At 38.0% G+C, this 24,364-nt stretch overlaps 1 protein-coding gene across 1 annotated transcript in view; it reads right to left on the reverse strand.

Moving 5' to 3' along the window:
- Positions 1-24,364, reverse strand: part of ADARB2 (adenosine deaminase RNA specific B2 (inactive)) — a 976,728-nt gene that overhangs the window by 277,682 nt on the left and 674,682 nt on the right. The window contains exon 5 of the mRNA XM_044064698.1: positions 187-338. Within this exon, the coding sequence (XP_043920633.1) occupies positions 187-338 (152 nt within the window). The remainder of the gene's footprint in view (positions 1-186; positions 339-24,364) is intronic.

Below are 24,364 nucleotides of genomic sequence, written 5' to 3' on the forward strand. Positions count from 1 at the left end.
CAGCAACCCATTTTCAGTGGAAGCCTGGGGGGAAAAGCTCCACAAAAAGTATTACAGAAGTACACACATTTAACAAAAATGGTAATACAAGTTACATATATGAATGCAGAGATATGTTACAGTACAATTAAGACTTTATAAAAAGACTTAGCAAAATGTAAATAAGTAATCAGTACTCTAACTTACAGTCAGCTGTGATTTCATATGGTGAATTGAGTCGTGCATCTCCACATGGTGAGGTGTTTATGTACAGGTGAAACTGAACATTTTCCTTCAGTTTGTATCCTCCATCTTTTATTCGAACAAAAATCGATCGATCCCAGTCCTCTCTTCGTTTACTTTGGACATAAGCAGGATTGTATTAATACATTATAACAGGAAAATAGTTCTTCTCATAAATGCTTACACTGTTTTTAAGCAGACTTGATCTCACTGAATTCTACTTATGTATTTAATTGCAATATAATCTACACAGTTTATACATAGTAGTGTTTGGCTATGTTGTTTAGACAGTTCCACCACTGCCCCAGGCTGAAGCCGCCACTGAAGTCTTAATGCTAATACTTTGGCCACACACTGACAAACTGTAATATAAAAAAATCAATGTTGATTCTCTTGAGACTGATAATCAGACCAGAGTACACCTAAGGCACTCCTAGCTGCAAAATGATTAATATGGGATATCCAAGGAGCTACCCATTTACATATGTCTTTGGTCAATCAATCATGCACATTTCTGAAGTGATACTCATAATGATAATATATACCTTGGTATTCAGAAAGACTTAGTGTGATGCAGAAGTACTTAGCTCAGAAGACTTACATATAGTACTAAACCTTTTGAATTCACAGACTATGCTACTGATGAGGTCTTTCCCTGGTGGGGGCTTCACCATGGAGAGCAATCTTGTGGGCAAAATCACCTGCTACTATGACAGTTCAATGGAGTGCCATGTACTTTCATCAGAAAAGTATGAGCTCCTGATTTACTCAGCTGAGTGATTAAGAATCACCTGGCCAACTAAAATTTCACTCTAGGGGAAAAAGTGACTGCTATAAAAACATGGTGGATACCCATTCTGTCCTAAGGAAGTAGCTGCGGTGCAGAGTAGTTCAGCAAAAATGTGGGGGAAGGGTGTGTGTGTGTGTGTGTGTATGTGTGCATCTGTGGGGGAATGACGCTGCATGAATGTGTATGTGTGTGTGTGTGTGTGTGTGTGTGTGTGTGTGTGTGTGTGTGTGTGTGTGTGTGTGTGTGTGTGTGTGTGTGTGTGTGTGTGTGTGTGTGCGCGCGCGCGCGCGCGCATGTGTGTGGTGTGTGCCATACCTCTCAACAGTAGAGATTTTTGAAGCATATCCAGATTTTTACCTCATATTTTTGTTTTGTTTCTCATAAAACTGTGGCTTTCTGACAAATTGTTGGTAAATCACTGAGGGTTGAAGTCAGAAAATAATGACAGTCGTTTGAGTTTTAGATTCTAAGTTTGTAAGAGCAATATTTAAAAAGTGTCCCTGTTTTTGGGCCTTTGTCCCCCCATTATTTATGGCTTTGTCAAGATATTTTGTTCTAAGATGTTGAGAGTTATGGTGTGTGCATGTGTGCATTTGTAGGGGAATGAGGCTACATAAATATGTGTGTGTGTGTGTGTGTGTGTGTGTGTGTGTGTGTGTGTGTGTGTGTGTGCGTGCGTGTGTGTGTGTGTGTGTGTGTGTGTGTGTGTGTGTGTGTGTGTGTGTGTGTGTGTGTGTGTGTGTGTGTGTGTGTGTGTGTGTGGATATTTATGTGAGTGTAGGGGATGCCTTTGCTAACAGGATGCATGGGTCACTAGAGAGAACACTAGTATAGTCTGGCTTGATAGTCCAGTGTTAAAATCAGAGAGATGGTAATGATCTGATAATGAGGTCTTTCTCATTGCAGACATATCTGTTTCTAAATCCTATATTCTCATCTTCACACTAATTGACCAACCTACATTGGGTAGACAGTTTGTAATCATTTAGAAGAAAAGTCAATTATGGCAATAGAACAAAAGGGTAACAAAAGAAAGTCATGGAATAAAGGATCAATTGTTGTTTAATAAAGTCATAATGGAGAATTGTAAAAAGGGGAAGAATGTAAGTTTGGCATGGATATATTACAAAAAAGCATTTGACAGCATCCCATATTCATAGATAAAGCAGTGCTTACAGATGTATATGATACACTCTAAACCAATCAATTACATTACAGTGACCATGTAACAGTGGCAAACCACTATGCAGGTAAGCCATGATAAAGGACAAATTACTATCCCAGTCATAACATTTTCAAAGGAGGATATTCCAGGGTGACTCTCAGTCACCGCTGCTCTTTTGTTTTGCCCTTAACCCATTAAACTGTCTACTTAACTGATTAGGTTATAGTTAGAATTTGGCTCCCAGAAAACAACAAAGTGTAAAGATTTCTCATCTTCTATTTGTGGATGATTTAATACTAAATAGTTCATCAAATGATGAGCTGAAAGCACAACTGGAAGTGGCCAAAACTTTCTCAGATGATAAAAGAATGTCATTTAGTCTTGATAAATGTGTAAAAGTAACCTTTAAAGCAGGAAAACTGCTGCACCAAGAAAATATCAGTCTGGGACAGAAATGTGATGTAAAGGAACTTGAGCAGTAGCGATCATACAGATATTTGGGAATTGATGAAAGATCAACAATAAAACATGAACAAATGCAAACAAAACTCAGTAAGGAATAGTTTAAAAGACTAAAGTTAATGCCAAAAACAACCCTGACATCGAAGAACAAAGTCCAAGCTATAAACCAATTTACTCTTCCTGTTCTAACTTAGAGTTTTGGGGTGACTGACATGCCATAAAAGGTATTAGATAAGTTGGACAGGAAAACAAGAAAAATGCTTCTCACGTATCAAATGATATATAAAAAAATCAGTGTATACCATGATTATACATTCCTCATTCTGAAGGAGGTATGGGTCTCATGCATAGACCTAGAATCATAGGACTATATACATATCTGCTGACCTTGCCAGATCCAAACATAGTAAAAGTTTTAAAACACAAAGAAAAGAAATCTAAGATGACTTCCCTGCTTACTTTAGCAGAAGCATATCTATGCCAAGCAGGAATGGAAACCAAACCAGAGGTAGACAAAAATCAGGCAGCAACTGAATGTGCCAAAAAACAAAAGAAAGAGTATTAGGACAAAGGAACAGATGAGAAGGAAAGAAATATGCAAAAGGCATAAATACAGTTGCAAGTACAGAAAACCCATGGAACGACCTCATGTTGCTCAGGATTTGATGCAAGAATGGTTAAGGAGTGGTGAACTGAAGCCAAAAGATGAAAAGTAAATATTGGTGGTCCAGGATAGTGGACTAAGTACACACTGGTTTACAAAGTCCATCAAACGTGGGAGAAACAGGCAAATGCAGGTTCTGTTAAACAGAACTGAGAAACCGTCGCACATCTTTCTGCTGGGTGTGGGACACTAATGGCAAAGGGCCTGTACACTGAAAGGCATAATAATGTGGCAAGACTGTTGCACTGGTGAGTGTGCAAACACTACAATATTGAAGTAGCTGAGAAGCATTGGAAACATGAGCCACAAAGCACTACAGAGAATGATGAGGTTTATACCACACGGGGTCACCCATTACCACCAGGTCAAAAAATAGATGCAAGAAAACCAGATGCAGCCGTCCATGTAAAGAAGACAAAAGTAGCGCTGATCACCAAAATTGCCACAGCCAGTGATTACAGTGTCTTACGTACAGAGACACAAAGTCATAAAATACTGGGATTTGCAAGCAGAAATGAGAGCAATGTGAAGAAGGCTGCCCAGACCGTTCCAGTAGTAGTAGTAGGGGCAAAGGGTCTCATAAAAAGAATTTCCAGTCTTATTTACATGTACTACCGGTGCATGTAACTATGAATTGCAGGAGACAATTCTGAATACTTTGCAGGTGCTGTGAGGAGCATTTTTGGCTAACATCAAAGTGTGAAACAATACTAATTTTACAAATTGTAATCATACAGTAGAGTGTCGATCATTCGAAATGTCATCCGAATGCAGCCTTCCTAAGAGTTGCATCTGTATGTGCATCTTTCCTACTGTATGGAAATTAACATTCCGTTCATTGCTGCTTCCACTTTGTGTGTGTGTGTGTGTGTGTGTGTGTGTGTGTGTGTGTGTGTGTGTGTGTGTGTGTGTGTGTGTGTGAAGTACCCCGATTAGGGATAACTGGTGGTTAGTGTTACTATGCCTAGGCTCAAACCCTGTACCTTAGGTACAAGAAACAAGAGCCTGAATTCTCTACTTCTACCACCACTTGTGTTTCAAGGAGTTGAATGCATATTTTTCAACTGTCCAAATTTTCACAGAATGTCTGGAATTTTTGGCTCATACTTTCGGTCTGTTGCTCTTAAAATTCCTGGTTTTCTGGCAAATAATTGAGGACTAGATTCACTAAATAATTGCAGCCATTTAAGTTTCGGTCTTCCTATCTTTCAGGAAATGCATGGTAACACAAAGCCTTTTATTCTAGCACTTTCTATGATTATACAACCAGTATTGACAATGTGTCCCTGGTTTTGGAACTTTGTCCCCCCTAAATTTTGCCTTTTTTCCAGATTTCTTGTGCTATAAAGTTGAGAGACATGGTTGAGTGTCAAGTGCATTTTACAAGGAGCTGAGAGCTTCAGGGGAAGGGAAGTTTAGTATTACTTATGCCAAGTTTGTTTGCAATGTGCAGCTGTTGTTTAGCAAAATAATATCACAATTGTGCTAAAGTATTTAAAAGCATTGTTAGCAGCACAACAGGACTTGCTTTTGATGCAGAAGGCTGTGAGTTTTTTAGATAGATTGCTGATACTATACTGTGTTGTACTTTAAAGGGGGTGGATGCTGCAGTCATGTGTATGATCTACTAACTCTTATTTGGTATCTCTTATGGTGTAGTTTGGCAAATAAATATTTAACTACAGTACAATAATATACCTGTACTGTACTGTTTTCTACTTACAGTAAACTTGTTTTATTTTTCTTGTTTAATGTTTATCAAAAACATTTTTAGAATTTTTTATCCAGTTCAGTTATATGTTGGATTATCCAAACTAGCCTAGGTCCCAATTAGTTTGGATAATTGACTCGCTACCGCACTTTGACTCAGGAATGGGGTCCATTCCCATCATGGTATTAGAAACTCAAAAGACGTAGAGAAATTAAACTGGCAATAAGTATACATGGTGAGCATTTTATTGAATCCTGGCCATAATCACACAGCTCTCCTAGTACCGTGTGTAAAGTGTGTGACCTTAACCAATGTGTTATGAACTTAAGATATGAATGCCACTGTCTCAAGTCAGGCTACATCACATAACCACCCCTTTTACTCATCTCTAACCATTTCCTTTATATTCACCTCTCCAGACATACAATGTCGATTTTAACATCCTGTAGATATGTACATGGTCTCCTTTCTTCTTTCTTATTGCCTAAGTTTCTCACAATTTCTCAAAATACCTGGTCTGTATATCTTTTATCAATTTCGCTTCTCCTTCTTTAAAGGATTAATTTAATTTTTTAACTGTATACTGTATTTATGTATAAAGTACCTGTGCAATGTTTCTCTCTTGTATGTAATTCTTAATGCACTCTGTTAGTCAGAATGTACCCTAGACTGAGTCTGAAATTGGTTAGTTTTTGATCAAGTACTCAACCTCAGTAAACAAATGAAAAAAAAATAAAATAAAATAAAAAGAATGAAGTAAAGCTTGAGGTCTGAATCTTTACATGCAATTTTAAAGCTCAGCATATTAGTTATGCTCATGCAGATTTGATCATAATTCTTTGCAATACATGGAGCTTTAGCTGCTCCAATGTACTAGTAGTTACAAAATGAAAAAGTGTAAGAGCATTAAGTGTTTTGCAGCCTTGAAAGCTGTAACAGGCCTGACTCTGTCACAAAGACAATCAACAGCTCTGAAAGCTGTCTGAAATTTCAGCCAACCCCATTGTTCTTATTTGTGTGGGAGTGGAAAATGTGTATGGCTTTTAAAACTGTTAAATCACTACCAACATTGTTCTTTGGAGGCTGCCACGTGTATTGCAGTGCGACACCTGATCATAACGGCTTTAAGAGTTACATAACAAATGTTGTTATGCACCTTTGAAAACTGCTATGATTAAGTCTCATGGCAGAAAAGTGAGTAATATGCTTATCTTTTGGTGATTTTGGAACCTACTTAGTATGATCCATATACTATAAAATTATTCAAATTAGTCTAGTAAAAAGCTGCTAATTAATAGCATCAACGAGGAAAATTCAAATGGTGCCAACTGCAAACCTAGTGTTCTAGGAAAGAAAGTATTGATGGTATTAATAGTCAGTTACACACATGCCCAGCATGTAGTTACACACATGCAAATGAAGTGAGATTCATACAGGTTTGCTACACATATGTGCAACCCTCAGAAAACTGCAGAGACGGTTTTATGTAAATGAGTGCATAATGACTTTCAATGAGAAGATTATGTAATGGGACCTCTTTTGGATCTTCTGCAATTAAGAGTTGAACATTGCTATGCAAGCATGTATTGCACACTTAGTTTATAACAAAGGCAAGCACCCACTGTTTATAGTCAGTTTGCTCGATCTGGCTGTGTGTTTTGTTGTTTGGTGTGCTTTATGTTGCTTATTTCCCTGGTACCACACCTTGGTGAAGGAGTGTTGCTTGGTGCCCAAGACAGAGGCATAACAATGGGTAAAGCATTAGAACTTTAGGGAGCAAGAGGTTCTTGATCACTTTTGTGTGTGTACAGGGACATTATCAGGGCTTTGGTGAACTTCTGTGGACCACAAACTGCAAATAGGGGCATGTATAGCATTTTTATTCCTGTTGATACAAAGGTATATATTGTCTTCATTATACTTGGCACAGGGAGATTTCAGAAACAGACTGGAAGCACACTGATTATCTCACAGGCTTCAACCTTGAGGGCACTATACTAGTTCCTCAATGTTATTCTAGTCCATGTGGATGACCATATATATTTCTCATATGTATGCCTTCTGTGGTCTGGCATGCTTCCTGAAGCATTTAGTGTGATAGACTGCACCCATGTGGCTATCATAGCCCCACCTAGACTATGGTGGGAAGCAATACCATAACAGGAAGGGCTACCATTCCAGCTGTCTGACAGTGTATGTGATGTATGTCCAACATACTGGCAGTCCACATGATTCCCACATCCTGGCAGTGCCCATGATTCCCACATCCTGGCAGTACCCATGATTCCCACATTTGGAAAATAAGTTTACTGCCACCTCTTGCATGGTATGATACTTCAAGAATATCTAGCAGGTAAGTGCACCCTAAATCACCAAATACTGCACTGCATGTTCTTAAGCAGTCAGTAAAGTGTAATGATTAACTATCCTGCCTTCATGTGCCCTCCTCTTCATTATGTTTTTCAAGTGATATGGTTAATGTCACCAGCCCATAGTTCACATGGACCTACAGAGGAGAGTTAAAACAACACCTTGTCCCAAAGACAGATAATCAGTGAGTGAGTGGTCATCCTGCTTAAGACCATTGTCTGCTGTCTCTATAAGTTTGGGGGGAAGCTCTGCAGTCTGATCATGCTACTGCATTCAACATATTGTCTAATGCTGCATTCCAAACCATAAAATTCTGCATTAGTTTGGTGTGCCAGTGCCTTAACCAGCACCAGTGGAATTCTCTAGTATTCATGCAGCTCCATTTATTGCACCAACTGACCCTTGTACCAGTGCCAATAATATGGATAGCCAGTCAATGGCAGCAACAGCATGGCACCATCTTAGACAAACTCATGTATAGTGCAGGCAAAGCATTGTTGTTGAATTTAAAAGAAACCGCATGCTAAACAAGACTGACAGCAGACTACAGAAACTGTGACAGTTTCCATAAACCAAAGTAGACTTCGATCTTGAAAAGCTTTTTACATTTAAATACAAAAGCGCTTATCATTAAAGTTTTAAAATATGTATGTAGTATGACATCTACTTTGATTTGCAGAAACTGTCTCAGAGTCTGTAGTCCGTACTCAGTCTTGTTTAGTGTACCATTTCTTTTCAGTTGGTTTCTGCTGTGTTTCTAGTTGCCGCATTGTTGCTGAATCCACAACATTGGGCCTTGACTATTACTATGTGACAGAGTAAAGTTACAAAGATTAAACTTGGTGCTTGCAGCATTAACTATAGGCTATGATGTGTACTGTGCATGCAGTGTTAACTATAGGCTATGCTGTGTAGTGTGCATGCAGCATTAACTATAGGCTATGCTGTGTAGCGTGCATGCAGTGTTAACTATAGGCTATGCTGTGCAGAGTGCATGTAGCATTATCTATAGGCTATGCTGTGTAGTGTGCATGGAGTGTTAACTATATGCTATGCTGTATAGTGTGCATGCAATGTTAACTATAGGCTATGCTGTGTAGTGTGCATACGGTGTTAACTATAGGCTATGCTGTGTAGCGCATGGTTGACTCACACTGCGCATCAAACTTTTCTCTACATACCATACACAAATGTATAGTGGATATAGTCACAGCCATATTTAATTGCACAAGTGGTCATTGTTAGTGACCTTTCCTAGACAAACCAGCAAAGGGGGGGGGTGGCTGGAAGAGCAGGATATGCAGGATATGTAAGATGACATAGTAGCCCCTCAATTGAATGCAGGCTTAATAACAACTTTGAGGATGTTTACCTACTGAACTTGGTCTTGCCCCTTCTTGTGAAAGGATTGTTGGTATTTCAAAATGTGCATTCATGATAAAGCATTGGAATTCTTTTATTCCCTCCAGGTAAATCCATATTTTAGATATTTTTATTGAAGGCATTTCCTGTTATGGTTTCTTAACCTGTGAAAGTTTTCTGCTCTGTTATTGTTCCCTCTGTCTTGGAGGGGGATGTTGAGTTAAGAATCTATGGCATTGGGTTTGCAAGTCACATTTGGACTGTGCCATATACAATGTCCCCTAATGATAGCTCTGGGGAGGGTCTGAAGGAATGAGAATGAGTGCTATTAGATGACCCACTTGATGCTGTACCATTCAGTGTTGCATGGCTGCGACCTTGACTGTTAAGTCCTTCCACATGATGTTGGAGTTCAGTGATGCTCAGCTTTCTGACTCATACATGCATGATGCTGGAATAGACAGGATCACCCTTGGTATATGCCCAACATGGCCTCCACACAAACAGACCTGTTCTCTGCCATGCTCAACTGTGTCAGTCATGTGTCTCAGGTAAATCCTCACAAGTGTGTAAATGGAGGCTGATGGGGATGCTTTGTGAGCAGCCATGCTTCACAGAAGGATCATCATAGCATTGTCCCATGTCTCCACTATTCCTGTGTACTGGCAAATGTACTTTTCATATTCCTCCATGTATTGGCGAATGTACTCTTCATATTCCTCCCATGTATTGGCGAATGCACTCTTCATATTCCTCCCATGTATTGGTAAATGTACTCTTCATATTCCTCCCATGTATTGGTGAATGTACTCATCATATTCCTCCCATGTATTGGTGAATGTACTCTTCATATTCCTCCCATGTATTGGTGAATGTACTCCTCATATTCCTCCCATGTATTGGCGAATGTACTCCTCATATTCCTCCCATGTATTGGTGAATGTACTCTTCATATTCCTCCCATGTATTGGCGAATGCACTCTTCATATTCCTCCCATGTATTGGTGAATGTACTCCTCATATTCCTCCCATGTATTGGCGAATGTACTCTTCATATTCCTCCCATGTATTGGCGAATGCACTCTTCATATTCCTTACAACACTCTCACCACATCTGCCTATCAGTAGCAGTAACTTATGCCTGGACAATGCACTGACACATTTGTTGCTGTGCACACAATCCTTTATGTGTCTGGAGAGCTAGCTGTGAGAGATGGCTTTGTCTGGCACACCTTTGAAAAGGCTGCATGGTGGATATTCCAACCTCCGGCATTAACTTATCCTCTTCCAAAGGCTTCACAAGTGCATCTTGCAGAGAGGTAGAGATTTCTGAGGATTCAACCCCATCTGGTAAATGCATGTGTTCGTGGTTCACTACCCGTGAATCTGCGTTGCCCATTCTGGAGTCATCAGCCTGCGTGGGGGGGGGCTTCCAGTACACTTTGTAACTGTCTGCCACAGTCCTCATGCTGTGTCATGAATATGAAAGCAATGGACAGCCATATACAATGCAGCCTAGCATTAATATTGCATGTGGTGCCAAACCTGTGAATAAATGACAAGAACTTTACTTAGTATGCTGCTTTACTCACGTTTCAGTACATAATATACATTTAGTACAGGTTAAAAAGAAGGAAATCCATATGGACCATGTAATGCTTCTGTTTGCACCGGTTGCATTGTCAGTCCTGAAGTACCCGATGACATTGAAATACTCCACTCTACCAACAAATAACTGTCACAGAGTCTAACCTGCCACATACTGAGTTGCTGCAACACCTGTGGGCATACAGGGTGGCTCTACCAAACTGCCAGTATCTGCACCACCTTGACCATCATCCTCAGCCTTGTGCTTAGCATAGCAAAGGGATATCAAACATTCATGAAGTGTCAGGCTTTGCACAACTGAAGAACTCCCAGCAGCGATGTTATAAGCAATTACATCCTGCTGTGATTTACTACTGACACAGGACACCATGGCATTTGTTCTATTCCTACTCTGTCCCAATGTATGATTTCTTCCTGGAATGGCGTTTATATTTTGGCATGTTCTACCTGTCTATGACCCCCTTTTCCAAACAGACATTTACCATATGGTTTAAGTGCATTGAAGAGAATGTGGTTTTTCTCAGGAGTGAAGTTATCCCTCATGTCTTGCTCCACGCTGCTGTAACATGTCCGTTCTAGGGCAGACAGAGCAGGTACTGCTAGCTGTGAGAGTCCCCGGCACAAATTTAAGCACAATCTGTATCCCATCCTATCTGACAGTCAAACACTGCTATATGACTCTCTTCAATGTTGATTTTTTACAATAGAGTATTTCTGTGACCTTGTTTGTTTTTATATGTGTGCACGCATGTGTGTGTGTGTGTGTGTGTGTGTGTGTGTGTGTGTGTGTGTGTGTGTGTGTGTGTGTGTGTGTGTGTGTGTGTGTGTGTGTGTTTCTCAGAGCAGTGTACACTAAGCTGTACGTTACAGTGCCTTAACAAATGCATGCTGTATGACTGTAGTGCTGCATGCTATGTTTCGGTGGGGTGGGGATTGAATGTGTGGCCTTCAAGATACTTGATGTTATGTTTCATTACATTCAGTCATGCATGTGCACAGTAGTACCATGTATTAGTATAGACAGATGCTAGTAATGCTGACAAACATGAAATACTGCATATAGTAAACAGAAAGAACTTTCAAGATGCTTTATGTTGAAATTGCTGACTGAATGGCAGTTGTTAGTAGCAGAACTAGAATTTGTCTTGTGAGCATTGCAGATGCACTTTCTGCCCTATCCTTACTATAAGCAAATGTCCTGAGTATGCAGACCTTTTCACACCTTTCATTTAATTTAAATATATCTTTTGCTTTTACTTTGGCTTTCAATGATTTTTACAGAAACTCAGTAACTAGTGGCACACAAAGTTTCAACAAAGTCTGGTTATGTTTATGAATTTAATATGTAAATTAGGCTTTTAGGCACACTGTTGCATGAATCACATTATTGTACAGATGACAGGACCCCATTGTTTTGAGAAAGAACACATGAACAAGTGCTCACTAGTGAATTAAAGTGAATCTCTTTGAATTATGCACCTGGCCATACTTCATGCAGCAACACATAACTCTGCAGCTTACCTCAGCTGGTTATAGTCACATTGCATTAGGTGTGGTTTATACCTCCACAGTCTCACTTTCACAGTACAGCCACCATTTTGCTTCTAGTCTCTGTTTGGAAGAGATGGCTTCTATGGAAGCTCATGGCAGATTCTCCAGGTGATGTGTCAAGGAGACCAAAATCCTTCTGCATCTGTACTGCACAATGTTCAGGCAGAGGCTGCAAAAAGTGCAGGCTGGTCCACTTCAAGATTTGATGTTTGGATAGGGATTGCTGCTCATTAAAACTGGAATCCCCAGAAATATAGATAAGTGATGTCACCAGTTAGATGTCCCCCAGGGAAGGCAGCTTAACCAGCTTAGCTACTGGGCAGCCGACATTTAGGAACAATGCTTTGAGTCATTCACTAAGTGTTATTTCACTTTGCTTGCAGTACTATAATTCAGTATTTGTAAGATGGGCATCTTTCCAGGATGATACTGCTATATTGCCATTGTTGCACTATGGCACTGTTAGTACTTGGCTGGATTGCCACTGTGTAATACAATGGTAATTAGCATACAGTCCACAGCAAATATATTGCTTTTAGGTAGTGTTTCATGTATTTTTCCTTATTTTACAAAGAAAGGTCATTATTTTACTCAGCACTTCCTAGTACTGCCCCCTCTGTGTGTACCTGCTTATAGCAGGGTACAGTTTAACATGTATCACCTCATTTTATGCCCCTTGTCAAGATAAACATGAAAGAAGGCAGATAGTTGGGTAGGAAAGGAACACCATTTGCCCCTTGTCAAGATAGACATGAAACAAGGTAGATAGTTAGTTGGGTAGGAAAGGAAGACAATTCACCCCTTGTCAAGATAGACATGAAACTAGGCAGATAGTTAGCTGGGTAGGAAAGGAAGGCAATCACTTCTGCTCAAAGTAAGAGGTTTATTGATATCTTTTGAATAAGTTTTAACTATGCAGATTTTCATTATTTTGGTGGGTGGGATATGTATAAGTACCAACTGTCTTTGGTGATAATCTGAGGGTTGAGAGTTTAGGAAGTAAACAATTCTATTACATCCCCTCACAGGAGTGTAGTTGTTACAGCACATTAACAAGGTATTTTCTATACTAATGTCTGTGCTATGCTAACAGTGTCCTTTTTCTTCTTCCATTTTGTTTGCAGCACAGGAGGAACTAGAGTTGAACTGTCACACCTATCACCATAGACTGGAGCAGCTTGTCCCCTGATCCTGTACCTGTCTCACCTTTCATTTAATAAGTTTTTAGTTAATTTGTAACATTTCATCAATTGTATTATATCAACGATTGCTTCATACCCATTTTATCTCCCTCTTCAGGTCTTGAACATCTTGGTGCACCTTGGCAGCAATCTTTTATTCCAGCAACAGAGGCACCTCCACTGTCTGCATGGCCAGGATCAGCATCATCAGGAAGGAGTGGTGGCTCCTGTCTTTCGGACATCATGGGTCTCTGTTATCACCTTCAGCACAATCAGTCCCAGCTGAAGGTTGTAGTGAAGCTTGCTGTTAGGAGGGCTTTGGAGAGATGGGAAGGCCCATATGAGTGCCCTCTCCAGTGGGCATAAGACTCCCTAAACTGACAGGCTCTGGACATTGAATCCCCAGAGATCACTTCCTGAAAATCAGGGACTGTATACCAGTTGTCCCTGTGCAAGGGTCTCTTTAAAGGTGTCTGGGGTGGTTTGGTGGTCCGTGGGTTCTGTGACTCCCATCCCTGCACTCACCCAATTATCTCATTCCCACTCACTCTCAGTTTTCCTACACTCTTTCCATCAATAGATGTCAATCCTCTGTCTGTTTCCCTTTATCAACCCTGCCTATTGTGTGAATCCCACCACATCTGTCTTGTTTTTTTTATGTTTTTTATCAGAAATCCTTATCTCATCCCTACCTGTCATACCTGTCATTGCTTCCTTACATCCTTCCCTTCATCATTTATATACTTCAGAAAAATAGGATCTATTTGATCTAGAAAAAAACAAGTTCTTTCCTCTCCCACCTCTTGCATAACTTTTGTCATCTTACTTTATTTCCCTTGTCTACTCTTTTCTCCATTCCTATCCACCCCCTTTCCACACACAGAGATAAACTGGTGCCCATCACAAAGGATGCCGGCACAGTGGGTTTCTCTACTTGCCATTGTCACTATTTCCAGGTATGTACAGCCTTTTAAACTGACATCTCATGATATTATCACAAGGTCTCACTTGCTAGTTAACTTCAGAAACTTAATTGTTACAGCAGACTTGCATATGTTTACAGTTCATATGCATGTGTGAACATACTTCCTGCACATTTTAGTTCAATTTACATACTTAACATCCATGGGTAGTTCTCCATTGGCTCTATATATGCATAAACCAGCACCAATGGTTTATGCATAGTGCATTAGCACACTAGAAATGTGCCCCTAATCATACATTCACCATACACACTTGTGCAGTGTAGGACTATGAATACCATGCAATGTGTCTTGGTAAATATAATGTTTATATAGTGGCCTTTTATTTTCATGGACAGATTGTCAAATACAATCCAGCTTTGGTGGAGTGAGTCTGCCTGTCATTCCTCACAGATGAGGGAACCACAGGATCACATAATCGAGTCACTTTTCTAATGTTACTTACAGATTGTTTAAGCGAGACCCGATCTTGTGACTTTAATTTGGATCAGTCACCCGCAATACAAAAACTCATGCTCATGAAGAAGCACTGTTCAATCCAGTGTGAAACCGAGTCACACTTTTGAAGTGCATATTCAGTTTTGCTAGAAAGTGTCACGATCTGAAGGCAGCATATTGTACCTGTCTAACTTCAAATGCAGTCTTATTGTGCAATTTTTACTCATAAAATATTGCACTAATATATTTAAAAGTACCTTATTCACAAGCGTAAGTAAAGCACAGGGCAAGCCAATGATGCATGCAGCACAACAAATGGGATACAGCATATAAGGTATCACACAGACTAAGAGACGTACTGAGAAGATTAGACATCTGCAAGACACTTCATGATCTCCACTACTGTATTACATCAGAAATAACACTTTCATAATCCATTTCACATGACGGTTCCTAAATTCAGTACATCTCACCAACCAAGCCATGGGATGTTGTAAATACAACCTGTTTGAGTAATGCATTATGATATTTTTGAGGTAATGCATATCCTATGAACATACAATTAATTTCATATAGGGGAAAGGCAAGCCACTGAGGCATGCTAAACTAAGTAATAGAGTAAAAATGTAGGATTAAATTGCAGTGTACTGAATTCAAAGGTTGTTGATGCACAACTTGTTTCATATCTGGTATGTGATAGGGTGAGTTTTATTTTGTTGTCCTGTTGTGTCTCAGATCACAAATGGAAATGGTTGTAGTATAAAGAAAAGAAACATCATGTGAAAAAGCCACGCCACTTGTCTTACCACTTTCTGTAGATGTTCCATTTGCCAGTGCATGATTCACACAATGGTGGCACGCTACTTGTAACTGGCATTGTGTTTTCACACTGCATCAGAAGTCACAAACCAAAGCAGCACATTATCAATCAGAAGAAGCTAAATAATAAATGAGAAATGTATGTGAACTGCATTAGTTCCATTTTGTCTGTGACATGGTGACCTCAGCTTTCTTGATGTTTAGTTAGGAGGGTTTTATGGGGAACACAAACTTCACAATTATTGTTTTCTTTCCTGGAATACATGACTAGTGGCTTGTGTCAAGTTGCTTTAGCTCTTTTAATTTAATGTGTTACAGCTTGCACTGTTTTCAGAAAACTGTGTACCGGATAGTTTGTGTAGCCCATCTGCTGTAATTTTGGTTACAGGTTTTCAGAGGGGTGTGAGGTAGAACATGTTCCAAGGAATTCTCCTTAAAGTGACTCGCTGACATGTCTACATACATCACAGCATCTGATGAGTGAAGTGCTTCATAAACATTTTATTACCCCACGACTCAACTAAATTTAGTGTTTCTTACAGTGGTATTACCTTGGGGTAACATGAGGTGCATCCATAGACTTGAATGGTTTCTAAAGAATGAGAAAAAATCATGAATAGTCTAAAATACATAATACAAATTTACAAAAGATTACTGCTGTTGATGTAGGAAATCCACATTGTCACATTAACACAGGTTCAGAAATAAGCCTTGCCTTGTTGAAGAGACAGTTGGGGGTAGTGATTAAGCATCTGTTGGTCTCCTGTAATAAGCTGGAGACATGGGATCCTGTGTGCCTATCTGCATCCTGCTGGGATACTACATGGACTTTGTATGTTAATTAGGGGCATGTGCCGATCAGTTGCAGTTGACATATGTACGAATGAAAGCAACACATGACATGGCTAGTACATGCAATGACACAAGAGTGAGAAAAGTGTGGAAGCATAATGATGATGATGATAATAATAATAATAATAATAATAATAATAATAATAATAATAATAAATATGCAGGCTATAACAAGACACACTCATAATAGCTTTTCAGTATGGAAAAACATTGGAAACATTGGCTGTGGAAGATGGGTAAAGGTCATGTGATATGAGGTGGAACTTTGCCTAGAAAACATTGACATCTATAAATAAAAAAATTGATTTAAAGTTTTATACCTGATAAAGATTAGAGATCTTTTACTTTGCTACTATTTAGATAATTGCACTGATGCTGCATGCACATTTTTACCTGACATGCTTTTCTTCAATCTATGGTGTGGAATCCTAACACAAAATATTCTATGTTTATGTAACAGGAGAGCCCCTCAGTTCATTGGTCTGGTTTTGAAATATAACAGCCCAAGTGTTCTGACTGCTGAGGATGTGGACTCTAATATATTTACATTTGTACTAACATTATTTATTTTTCAAAATGTAATTATCAAAAAAGATTTTAAAATTAAGATTTTCTATGCATGTAAAGCTGTTACTGTTAGAACAAAAGTGATACTAATGTTATATATTTTTTTAGTTTCAGAATATCATAAGAAATACATGGGCTAGTGTCATACCTCTCAACCTGGAAACATCTAAAAACTGGACAAAGGCCCATGACAAGTAGGTGCAACTGGTCAAAACTCTGTATGATGATTAACATAACATTTTCAGATATCATTACATAACCCTGCTGACTCCAGTGGAGTTCTGGGATACCAGCATTCAAATGCAAATTGAAGAACAGACAAAATATGAAACAAAAAATATAACCAGATCTCACTCACAGTCTTAATTTGTTTATAGTCCAGCAACAAAGGTTAGCACCAACACAACACTAGATTCACATTAGGGTCGCCAATAAAGAATTAAGCACTAGGTGGTGATTAATACATGAATAAAAACAACTGCAAGTAAACAAATAAAAGTTTAAAGGCAATTGATCAATTTGTTAGTATGAGCCAATGAAAAGCAGTCGATGATGATCTGCATATCAACTTGAGCTACCTAACCTCACCTGCGCACATACTGTTCTGTATACAACAACTCTCTGTGACTGGAATGCAGTACATTAAACTTACCTAATGAAATAAATGACTAAATAAAACACTTAGATGAAAGTCATATTATTAGTATTTTGTGCCAGTGTCAGGTGCCTTAACCCACTGCTTAATGTTAAAGATAGGGTCTAGAAATATACGCCTCTTGCTCTTCCGAGATGTCTACTTCCTAAAAGTTATTGCCTTTCTTTTTACCATCAGGTCAGCAGTCAGAAATAACATATACCTGTACTACTACAATTACTACTAGCACATTAGAGAAGGTCATCTATATAATGAACACATTCACCAATTCTGGATGCAGTATAAGTGAACAAATCTGGAGTCCATAATTGCTGCTTTTTACCATATTTCTATGAGGGCTCTACTCCTAGCCTGATAATAAGTCCCATCTAGCCACTCCCACTTATACTTAAGGAGAACAGGAGCCTGTTCTTAAGATCATAAGAACTGTGCAGTCTGCACCACTTAATTATGTACTAGAAAATGTAACATACCAGTTGTTAAAATGTACCTCTAACTAAGTGCTTTTACTTCAAATGTAACATCAAGTACCACGCAAGTCATTACTTGTCTAACATCAGAGACTGAAGCAATGCAGATTTTATGAACTCTAATTGTAGGCTTACTTATGAATAGAGTCCCTTCCCATTGAGGAAAAAAAAAAACTACGAATTTGGAGAAATGAAACCAGAGAAAGAATGTCTGCATGACTTTGAAAAATAAACTTGGGTGCAAAACCTAGATGGCCAACTGAGAGCAGTGAATTTTGAGAACTCCATAAACTAGTATAATAATTCAGGAAAATGTTATTATTTTCAAGTTTAAATTGTGAGAAATCTATAGATAAACTACTAAACTACATGAATATCAATTTTAGTGGGGCTGTACAAAAATGTTCCTGTCACGTAACTTGGAGATATATTAAGTCACTGAATATGAACAACTCAAGGAATTCTCATCCAGATGCTGCTTTGAAAAAAGAACTACAATTGTTGACATCTACTTTACAGGAACTATCTTTGAAATGGATGGCTTTAACCTCAAATTAAATTCTCAAAAACAGACTGATACTCTTAAGCAACTATTACAGCAACACCATACAAAAATAACAAATGTAGAAACTTCTCTAAATGACATTGAAGGGAGACTCAAAGAGGAAGAATTCAAAAAGAATTTCTGCTTAAACAGAATAGATTGCTGCTTAACAAAGTAGATGACTTAGAAAACAGGGAAAGGAGAAACAACATAAGGATCTTTGGTCTGCCTTAAAACACTGAAGGTGAAGACATTATTTCATTCTTACCAACCTGGATTCCTGAATTTTTAGACTTGAAGGAGGGGCTTTCATTTGGAATTGAATGGGCGCATAGAGCACTGAGGAAACCTGCTTCAAACTCAACAAATACTCCACCTAGATCCATAGTTGCAACATTTCTTTCATTTCTGGACAAGGAACTAATATTAAAATCTGCTTGGAGAAAATCACCCTTAAAATACAATCAAAGCCTGATAAGGTTTAACAATGATTATTCTTCCAAAATACTAGAACAAGGGGAAAAAGTCTGGCCAATAATAAAACTGTTGAAACAAAACAACATTAAAGCACAGCTGGCCTTTCCAGCCAAGATAAAAATACTTTTTGCCAATGAGATGAGAACCTTTAATGACTTAGAAAAATCTACTATATTCATCAAAAACAACAACATACTGTCTATCCCAGAAGAAATGGAATGGGAGGCCCCTACTCTTAAAAGAATAAAAGAAACAAATCCCTGGACTGATGCTAGAAAGAAGAAACAAAAAAACTGATTCCAAGATAGCTGTCCCCAAAAAATAACTCTTACAACTACATCTCTCAAAGTTATCAACTGATATGGTACATCACTTGTCATCTGTTTTTATTTAAAAAAGGAGGGTTTCTTAAACAACTGAGAAACAGTAATGATTTATTCAGAATGTTCAAAGAGTCCAATAATTCTTCACAAACAAAAGTAGGTCAAGATGGGTTACTATTTACATTATATATAAGCCAAACAAAGCAACATATAATACAAACATAAAAGTTTCTATTCTCCTACTTGAACTCAGTGAATACTTATCTTGTTCATTTTTCATTGATTTTACTTATAATAATTTAAGTAATTAATTAACTAATTCAACAAGGTACCATTCATCAGAGTTCAGACTCAAAGGTAACAAATTAACATAATATATAATAGCAGTAACAATAGTGTTTTGAAAAAAAATGTTGTCATGGAAAGTGATGCCTTTCAGTTAATGTATGATTTAGAAATGTCATTTATATCCTGGTTAAATAATAGTAGCAAGCTCTTAGTGCAAATGTCATCATTATTCTGTCTAAATATAGTTAATATCAATTATAGCAGGTATCACAGCTACTAGTGCTGTTTGATCAATCCTGATATGGTGTGAATGGATACAGCTGTGTCTGGCAGCTAGTACAAATGTCATTATTATTCTGTCTAAACATAGTTAATATCAATTATGGCAGGTATCATAGCTATGAGTGCTGTTTGATCAATCCTGATATGGTGTGCGCGGATGCAACCATGTCTGGCAGCTAGTACAAATGTAATTATTATTCTGTCTAAACATAGTTAATATCAATTATGGCAGGTATCACAGCTTTGAGTGCTGTTTGATTAAGCCTGACATTGTATGTGTGGATGCAGCTGTGTCTGGCAGCTGTTGTATGTTGCCGTTTTCATCTCCGGGAAGCTATGAGTTGTGGCTTGTGATCGAGGTTTACTGATGCTTGTGTATTAGGAAGAGACATTTGGTGTTTTAGCCTGGATCCGCCCCCAGGGGAAGGGGGTGGATAAAACTGTGGTTTGGGATATTTTGGAAGAGAATAGTTTACTTATACATCTGCTGAGTGAGAGGTGGGAAGGCTGGAAGAATGTGTTATCTCTTGTTGTGGAGGATTGTCAGGAGTTTTTTTTTTTTTTTTATCTGTTTGCTCTCCATTCTTTTCCTGGCTGCTGCCTCACAGAAAGGGAGGGAATTTAGGTTTGAAGTTGCAGTGAAGTGAAGCTTTGCTTCAGGTGTATCGTGAGCCTCTGGTATGCAGTACACAGACACACTAACAGAAACAGATGCTCCCAGATTGCTATGGTATCGGAGACAGAGTGACAATAATGCTTAAAGGCTCTGAGGAGCCTCTGAGATGATTCTCGGCAATGAAGTTTTTGGTTTAAAAAAAAAAAAAAAAAATATATATATATATATATATATATATATATATATATATATATATATATATATATATATATATAAAATGGCTGTTTTAACCCACATGTACACATATTGATGGTCTCCCAACACTTCATTTAGCTCATTAAATTGATTCTTTATAAAAATAAATAAATAAATAAATAAATAAATAAATAATAAGAGCAATTTTATATTTAAAATGTATTTTGGTCCAAACACATTAAGGACTTACATAAGACTGGAAGTCTGAGTTATTGTGAAAGACTAAGAGCACTTGGTCTTGTGCAGTACCCTTTGCAGTGGTCTGGGAGATGAACCTGCTTGGACGTGTTGGGCATACGGGGATAGCTGATTCTAGGGGTGTTTGGGGTTGCCAAGAAGTGCTAGAGAGTCATCAGATTTCCTTTGTGGAAATATTTGTGAGAGTGGAAGGTGTGTTGAGTGGTCACTGGCAGAGTGGCCACTGCATGGAATAGGTTGGTAAAATGGAACAGGACACATATTGGTTTGGATAGTTTAAGAAAAGCCTGGAAACACACCACATGAACTAGTGAATGGCATTCTGGCAAAACTGGATGGGCATTGTTGCCCATGCTTGAAGTACTGATATGTGTGTATGTAAGGATGGAAATATACTTATAACAAATAAGAAACTAGAAGGGTCTCATAATTTAAAATCTATGGACTGTATAAATATGCTTGGAAGGAGCTAATAATAAGAATAAGCATTACAGCTTGTGGTCTCTCAAATAACTAAACAACAGTCAAAAAAAAACACACACAGTAGTTATGTAATGTATGATTTTAGTAAATCTAGACATAAAATATATAATAATCATATAAGATGAAGCAGTCTGCTGAATTTAGATATTAAAGACAGGTTTTAATAACATGAGCTTGTGTATAATAACACTACTGTCTTAACTTATGATAAATGATACTACATTGAACATCAAGGGGAAGCATGACGATTTTCTTATATAAGTAAATATGCATAACAAGTCATGTAATTGCTTTAACTTGAATTGTAGTTTTTGTAACCCATCTTGACCATATATAACACTTAAGTGGATACCAAAGTAACTAATGCATTATACATGACATCAAACTGACAAAGTTGTTCAAGAGAAACAATAGAAGCCTGAACTTGGAATGCCACAGAATATAGCAATAATATTCTGAACAAATAGTATTAAATTGACAATAGACACTCAGTTTAATAACATTGGCTTGTGTATAATAACACTACTGTTTTAACTTGTCATAAATGACATACACTATATTGAACATCAAGGGGAAGCATGATGATTTTCTAATATAAGTAAATATGCATAACAGGTTATATAATTGCTTTAACTTGAACTGTGGTTTTATAACCCATCTTGACCATACATAATACTTAAGCTGTTACCAAGGTAACAAATGTTTTATACATGACATTAGACTGACAAAGTTGTTCAAGGGAAACAATAGAAGCCTGAACTAGGAATGTCACAGAAGGTAACAATCACATTCTGAACAAATTGTATTAAATTGACAATAATCACTCAGTTTGACCTTTGCTGATTATACAAAATAGAATGTTACCATTTAAATATAAAAACTTTCAGTATATGACATAAAATGACAATTTATAAATATGGAAAAAGAATTTGTAATCATTAATCACAGTAAGTGAATTGTTTGTTTTGACCTATAATTTCACTCATTTTATAATAAGAAATGACAGATATGAAAATCATTATGTGTAGGAAATGGGAAGAGGGAAGCACTGATAATTAAAATGCACTAACTTTCATCAATGCTCACATAAAACAAACGATGCTTTAAGTAAGTTGGCAACAAAGTGATTACTTAAATGCTGGCAAGCAATGAAATATAACTTCTGATATACTCAGCAAAATACATTGTATCATAAACATTAGGTATAAATATTATTAATATCTATTTATATTAAGTAATATGTTTTGAAATACTTCAATAAGGGTAAATATGTTAAATAACTGTGTGCTATCATCTTTTACTGAGACTTTATATATGATACATCCTAATTTAGTATGATTGAATTGCTTGTCATCTATCTTTCATGTAAATATTAATTGCTTATATAATAAGTAGTCATTTGTATTGTATTAGAATTCTGTCTAATCTACAATAGTACTATATCTGTTCAAAATAATATAAATATTGCTTGTCCCAGTCCTCTTCAATAAACACATCACACTGAATGACATTTGACGACCTTTATTAAACTTCCATAACATAGCTTTGATACCCACTTTTATTAATCGCAACTGAGCACAGTACATTTGCTTTAATCACAGCATAAACATCCATGTAATGTTAATCAGGACAGCGTGACCTACTCATCCTGCCCCCGTAAGCAACGTCCATGCCTCTACTCGCTTACTTTACTTCTGAAGCAGCGTCCAAGACTCACTTCATATCCCATTTATTGAAATACCTCCTTTACCTCCACTTATTTAACACGCAGCCTCCAGCTGCTCACTTTCCTTCCCAAACCCTTGAAATGAACATCCAAACACCAGAGGGGAACAGAAGAGGGCAAGCCTGCCCCTCTTCTCTGCCAACCAGCCTGACCAGGCAGTTCCCCTTATCCCTACCAGAATGTCAACCACCTAACCCCCATACCCAAGGGGAAGAGGTGACTCAGTCAAACATCATTCAGTGTACCCCTCTTCTATAAACCCCCTGGATCCCTGTCGACCCTCAAAAGTCCTATCCTATCAACAGCAAAACCATCACTTGACCAACAGTTAAGTCAAAATCCCTTTCCCAATACTAAAGTAATAACCATATCTTTGCATAACTCTTATATATTAACTTCTCATTCATTACCAACTACCAGTATTAACTGCGTAAGGTTCCCCCAGGACCTTATCCATCCTAGGCAACACCAAAAATCTTAGACCCAAAATCACATGGAACCAATGAAAAGGCAACTACCTACCATCATCCCAAGAGCAGCCCTATATCAAGTCCTGACTGTCCTGCCAATCTCCCAAACTAAACAAACAAACATAGCACCTAATGACCATCCTAGCCTTTGTTGACCCTCACATTCAAAACTAAACACGACCCCCACAAAACTGTAACCTTTACTGAGTCTGTTCCTACTCAAACTACCCCAACCCTTTAAACTTTAATCTAATAGCAATCCTGCCCTCACACCCTTTATCCCATGATAAGCAGTTAAACATTAACTGACCAGCATGGCATTTTAGCAGCACAACCACACCAACCATACCACTAGTGTATTAAATTGAAATAAACCCTAATCTTTCTGACAAACATACCATAACCCCCCTTAAATTATATCACCCAAGAATTATTCCAGCAGCTGGACAGTATGTGATCTCAAAATCCCAACAGCTACATGCCCCTTACTCTGCTGCTTGTTCTAAACTTCCCATTCCAAGGTTTCCTCATCAGATAAGTTTACAAGAATAACCCATATCTTCAACAAAATCAGCAATGATGTCTTACCTAAGTTTTTTTTTTTTTTTTTTATATATAGGGTATACCCGCCCACAATTTCCCATATATCTTACCCACACTCACCTTCTGTGTGTACCAAAACACTCCTACCAGCCCAAAACATAATTACATTGTTGACCACAAAACACTTTCAAACCTGGAATTGGTACCCGACAACAGCAAAGCAGAATTGAGCAGTTTCATCTCCGAGGAAAATGCCACCTTTCTGAACTCCTTCTCTTTCAAGCCACCA

Source organism: Protopterus annectens, chromosome 3.part0 (genome assembly GCF_019279795.1).
Source record: "Protopterus annectens isolate FY-2018-M chromosome 3.part0, PAN1.0, whole genome shotgun sequence".
Lineage (NCBI taxonomy): Eukaryota > Metazoa > Chordata > Ceratodontiformes > Protopteridae > Protopterus > Protopterus annectens.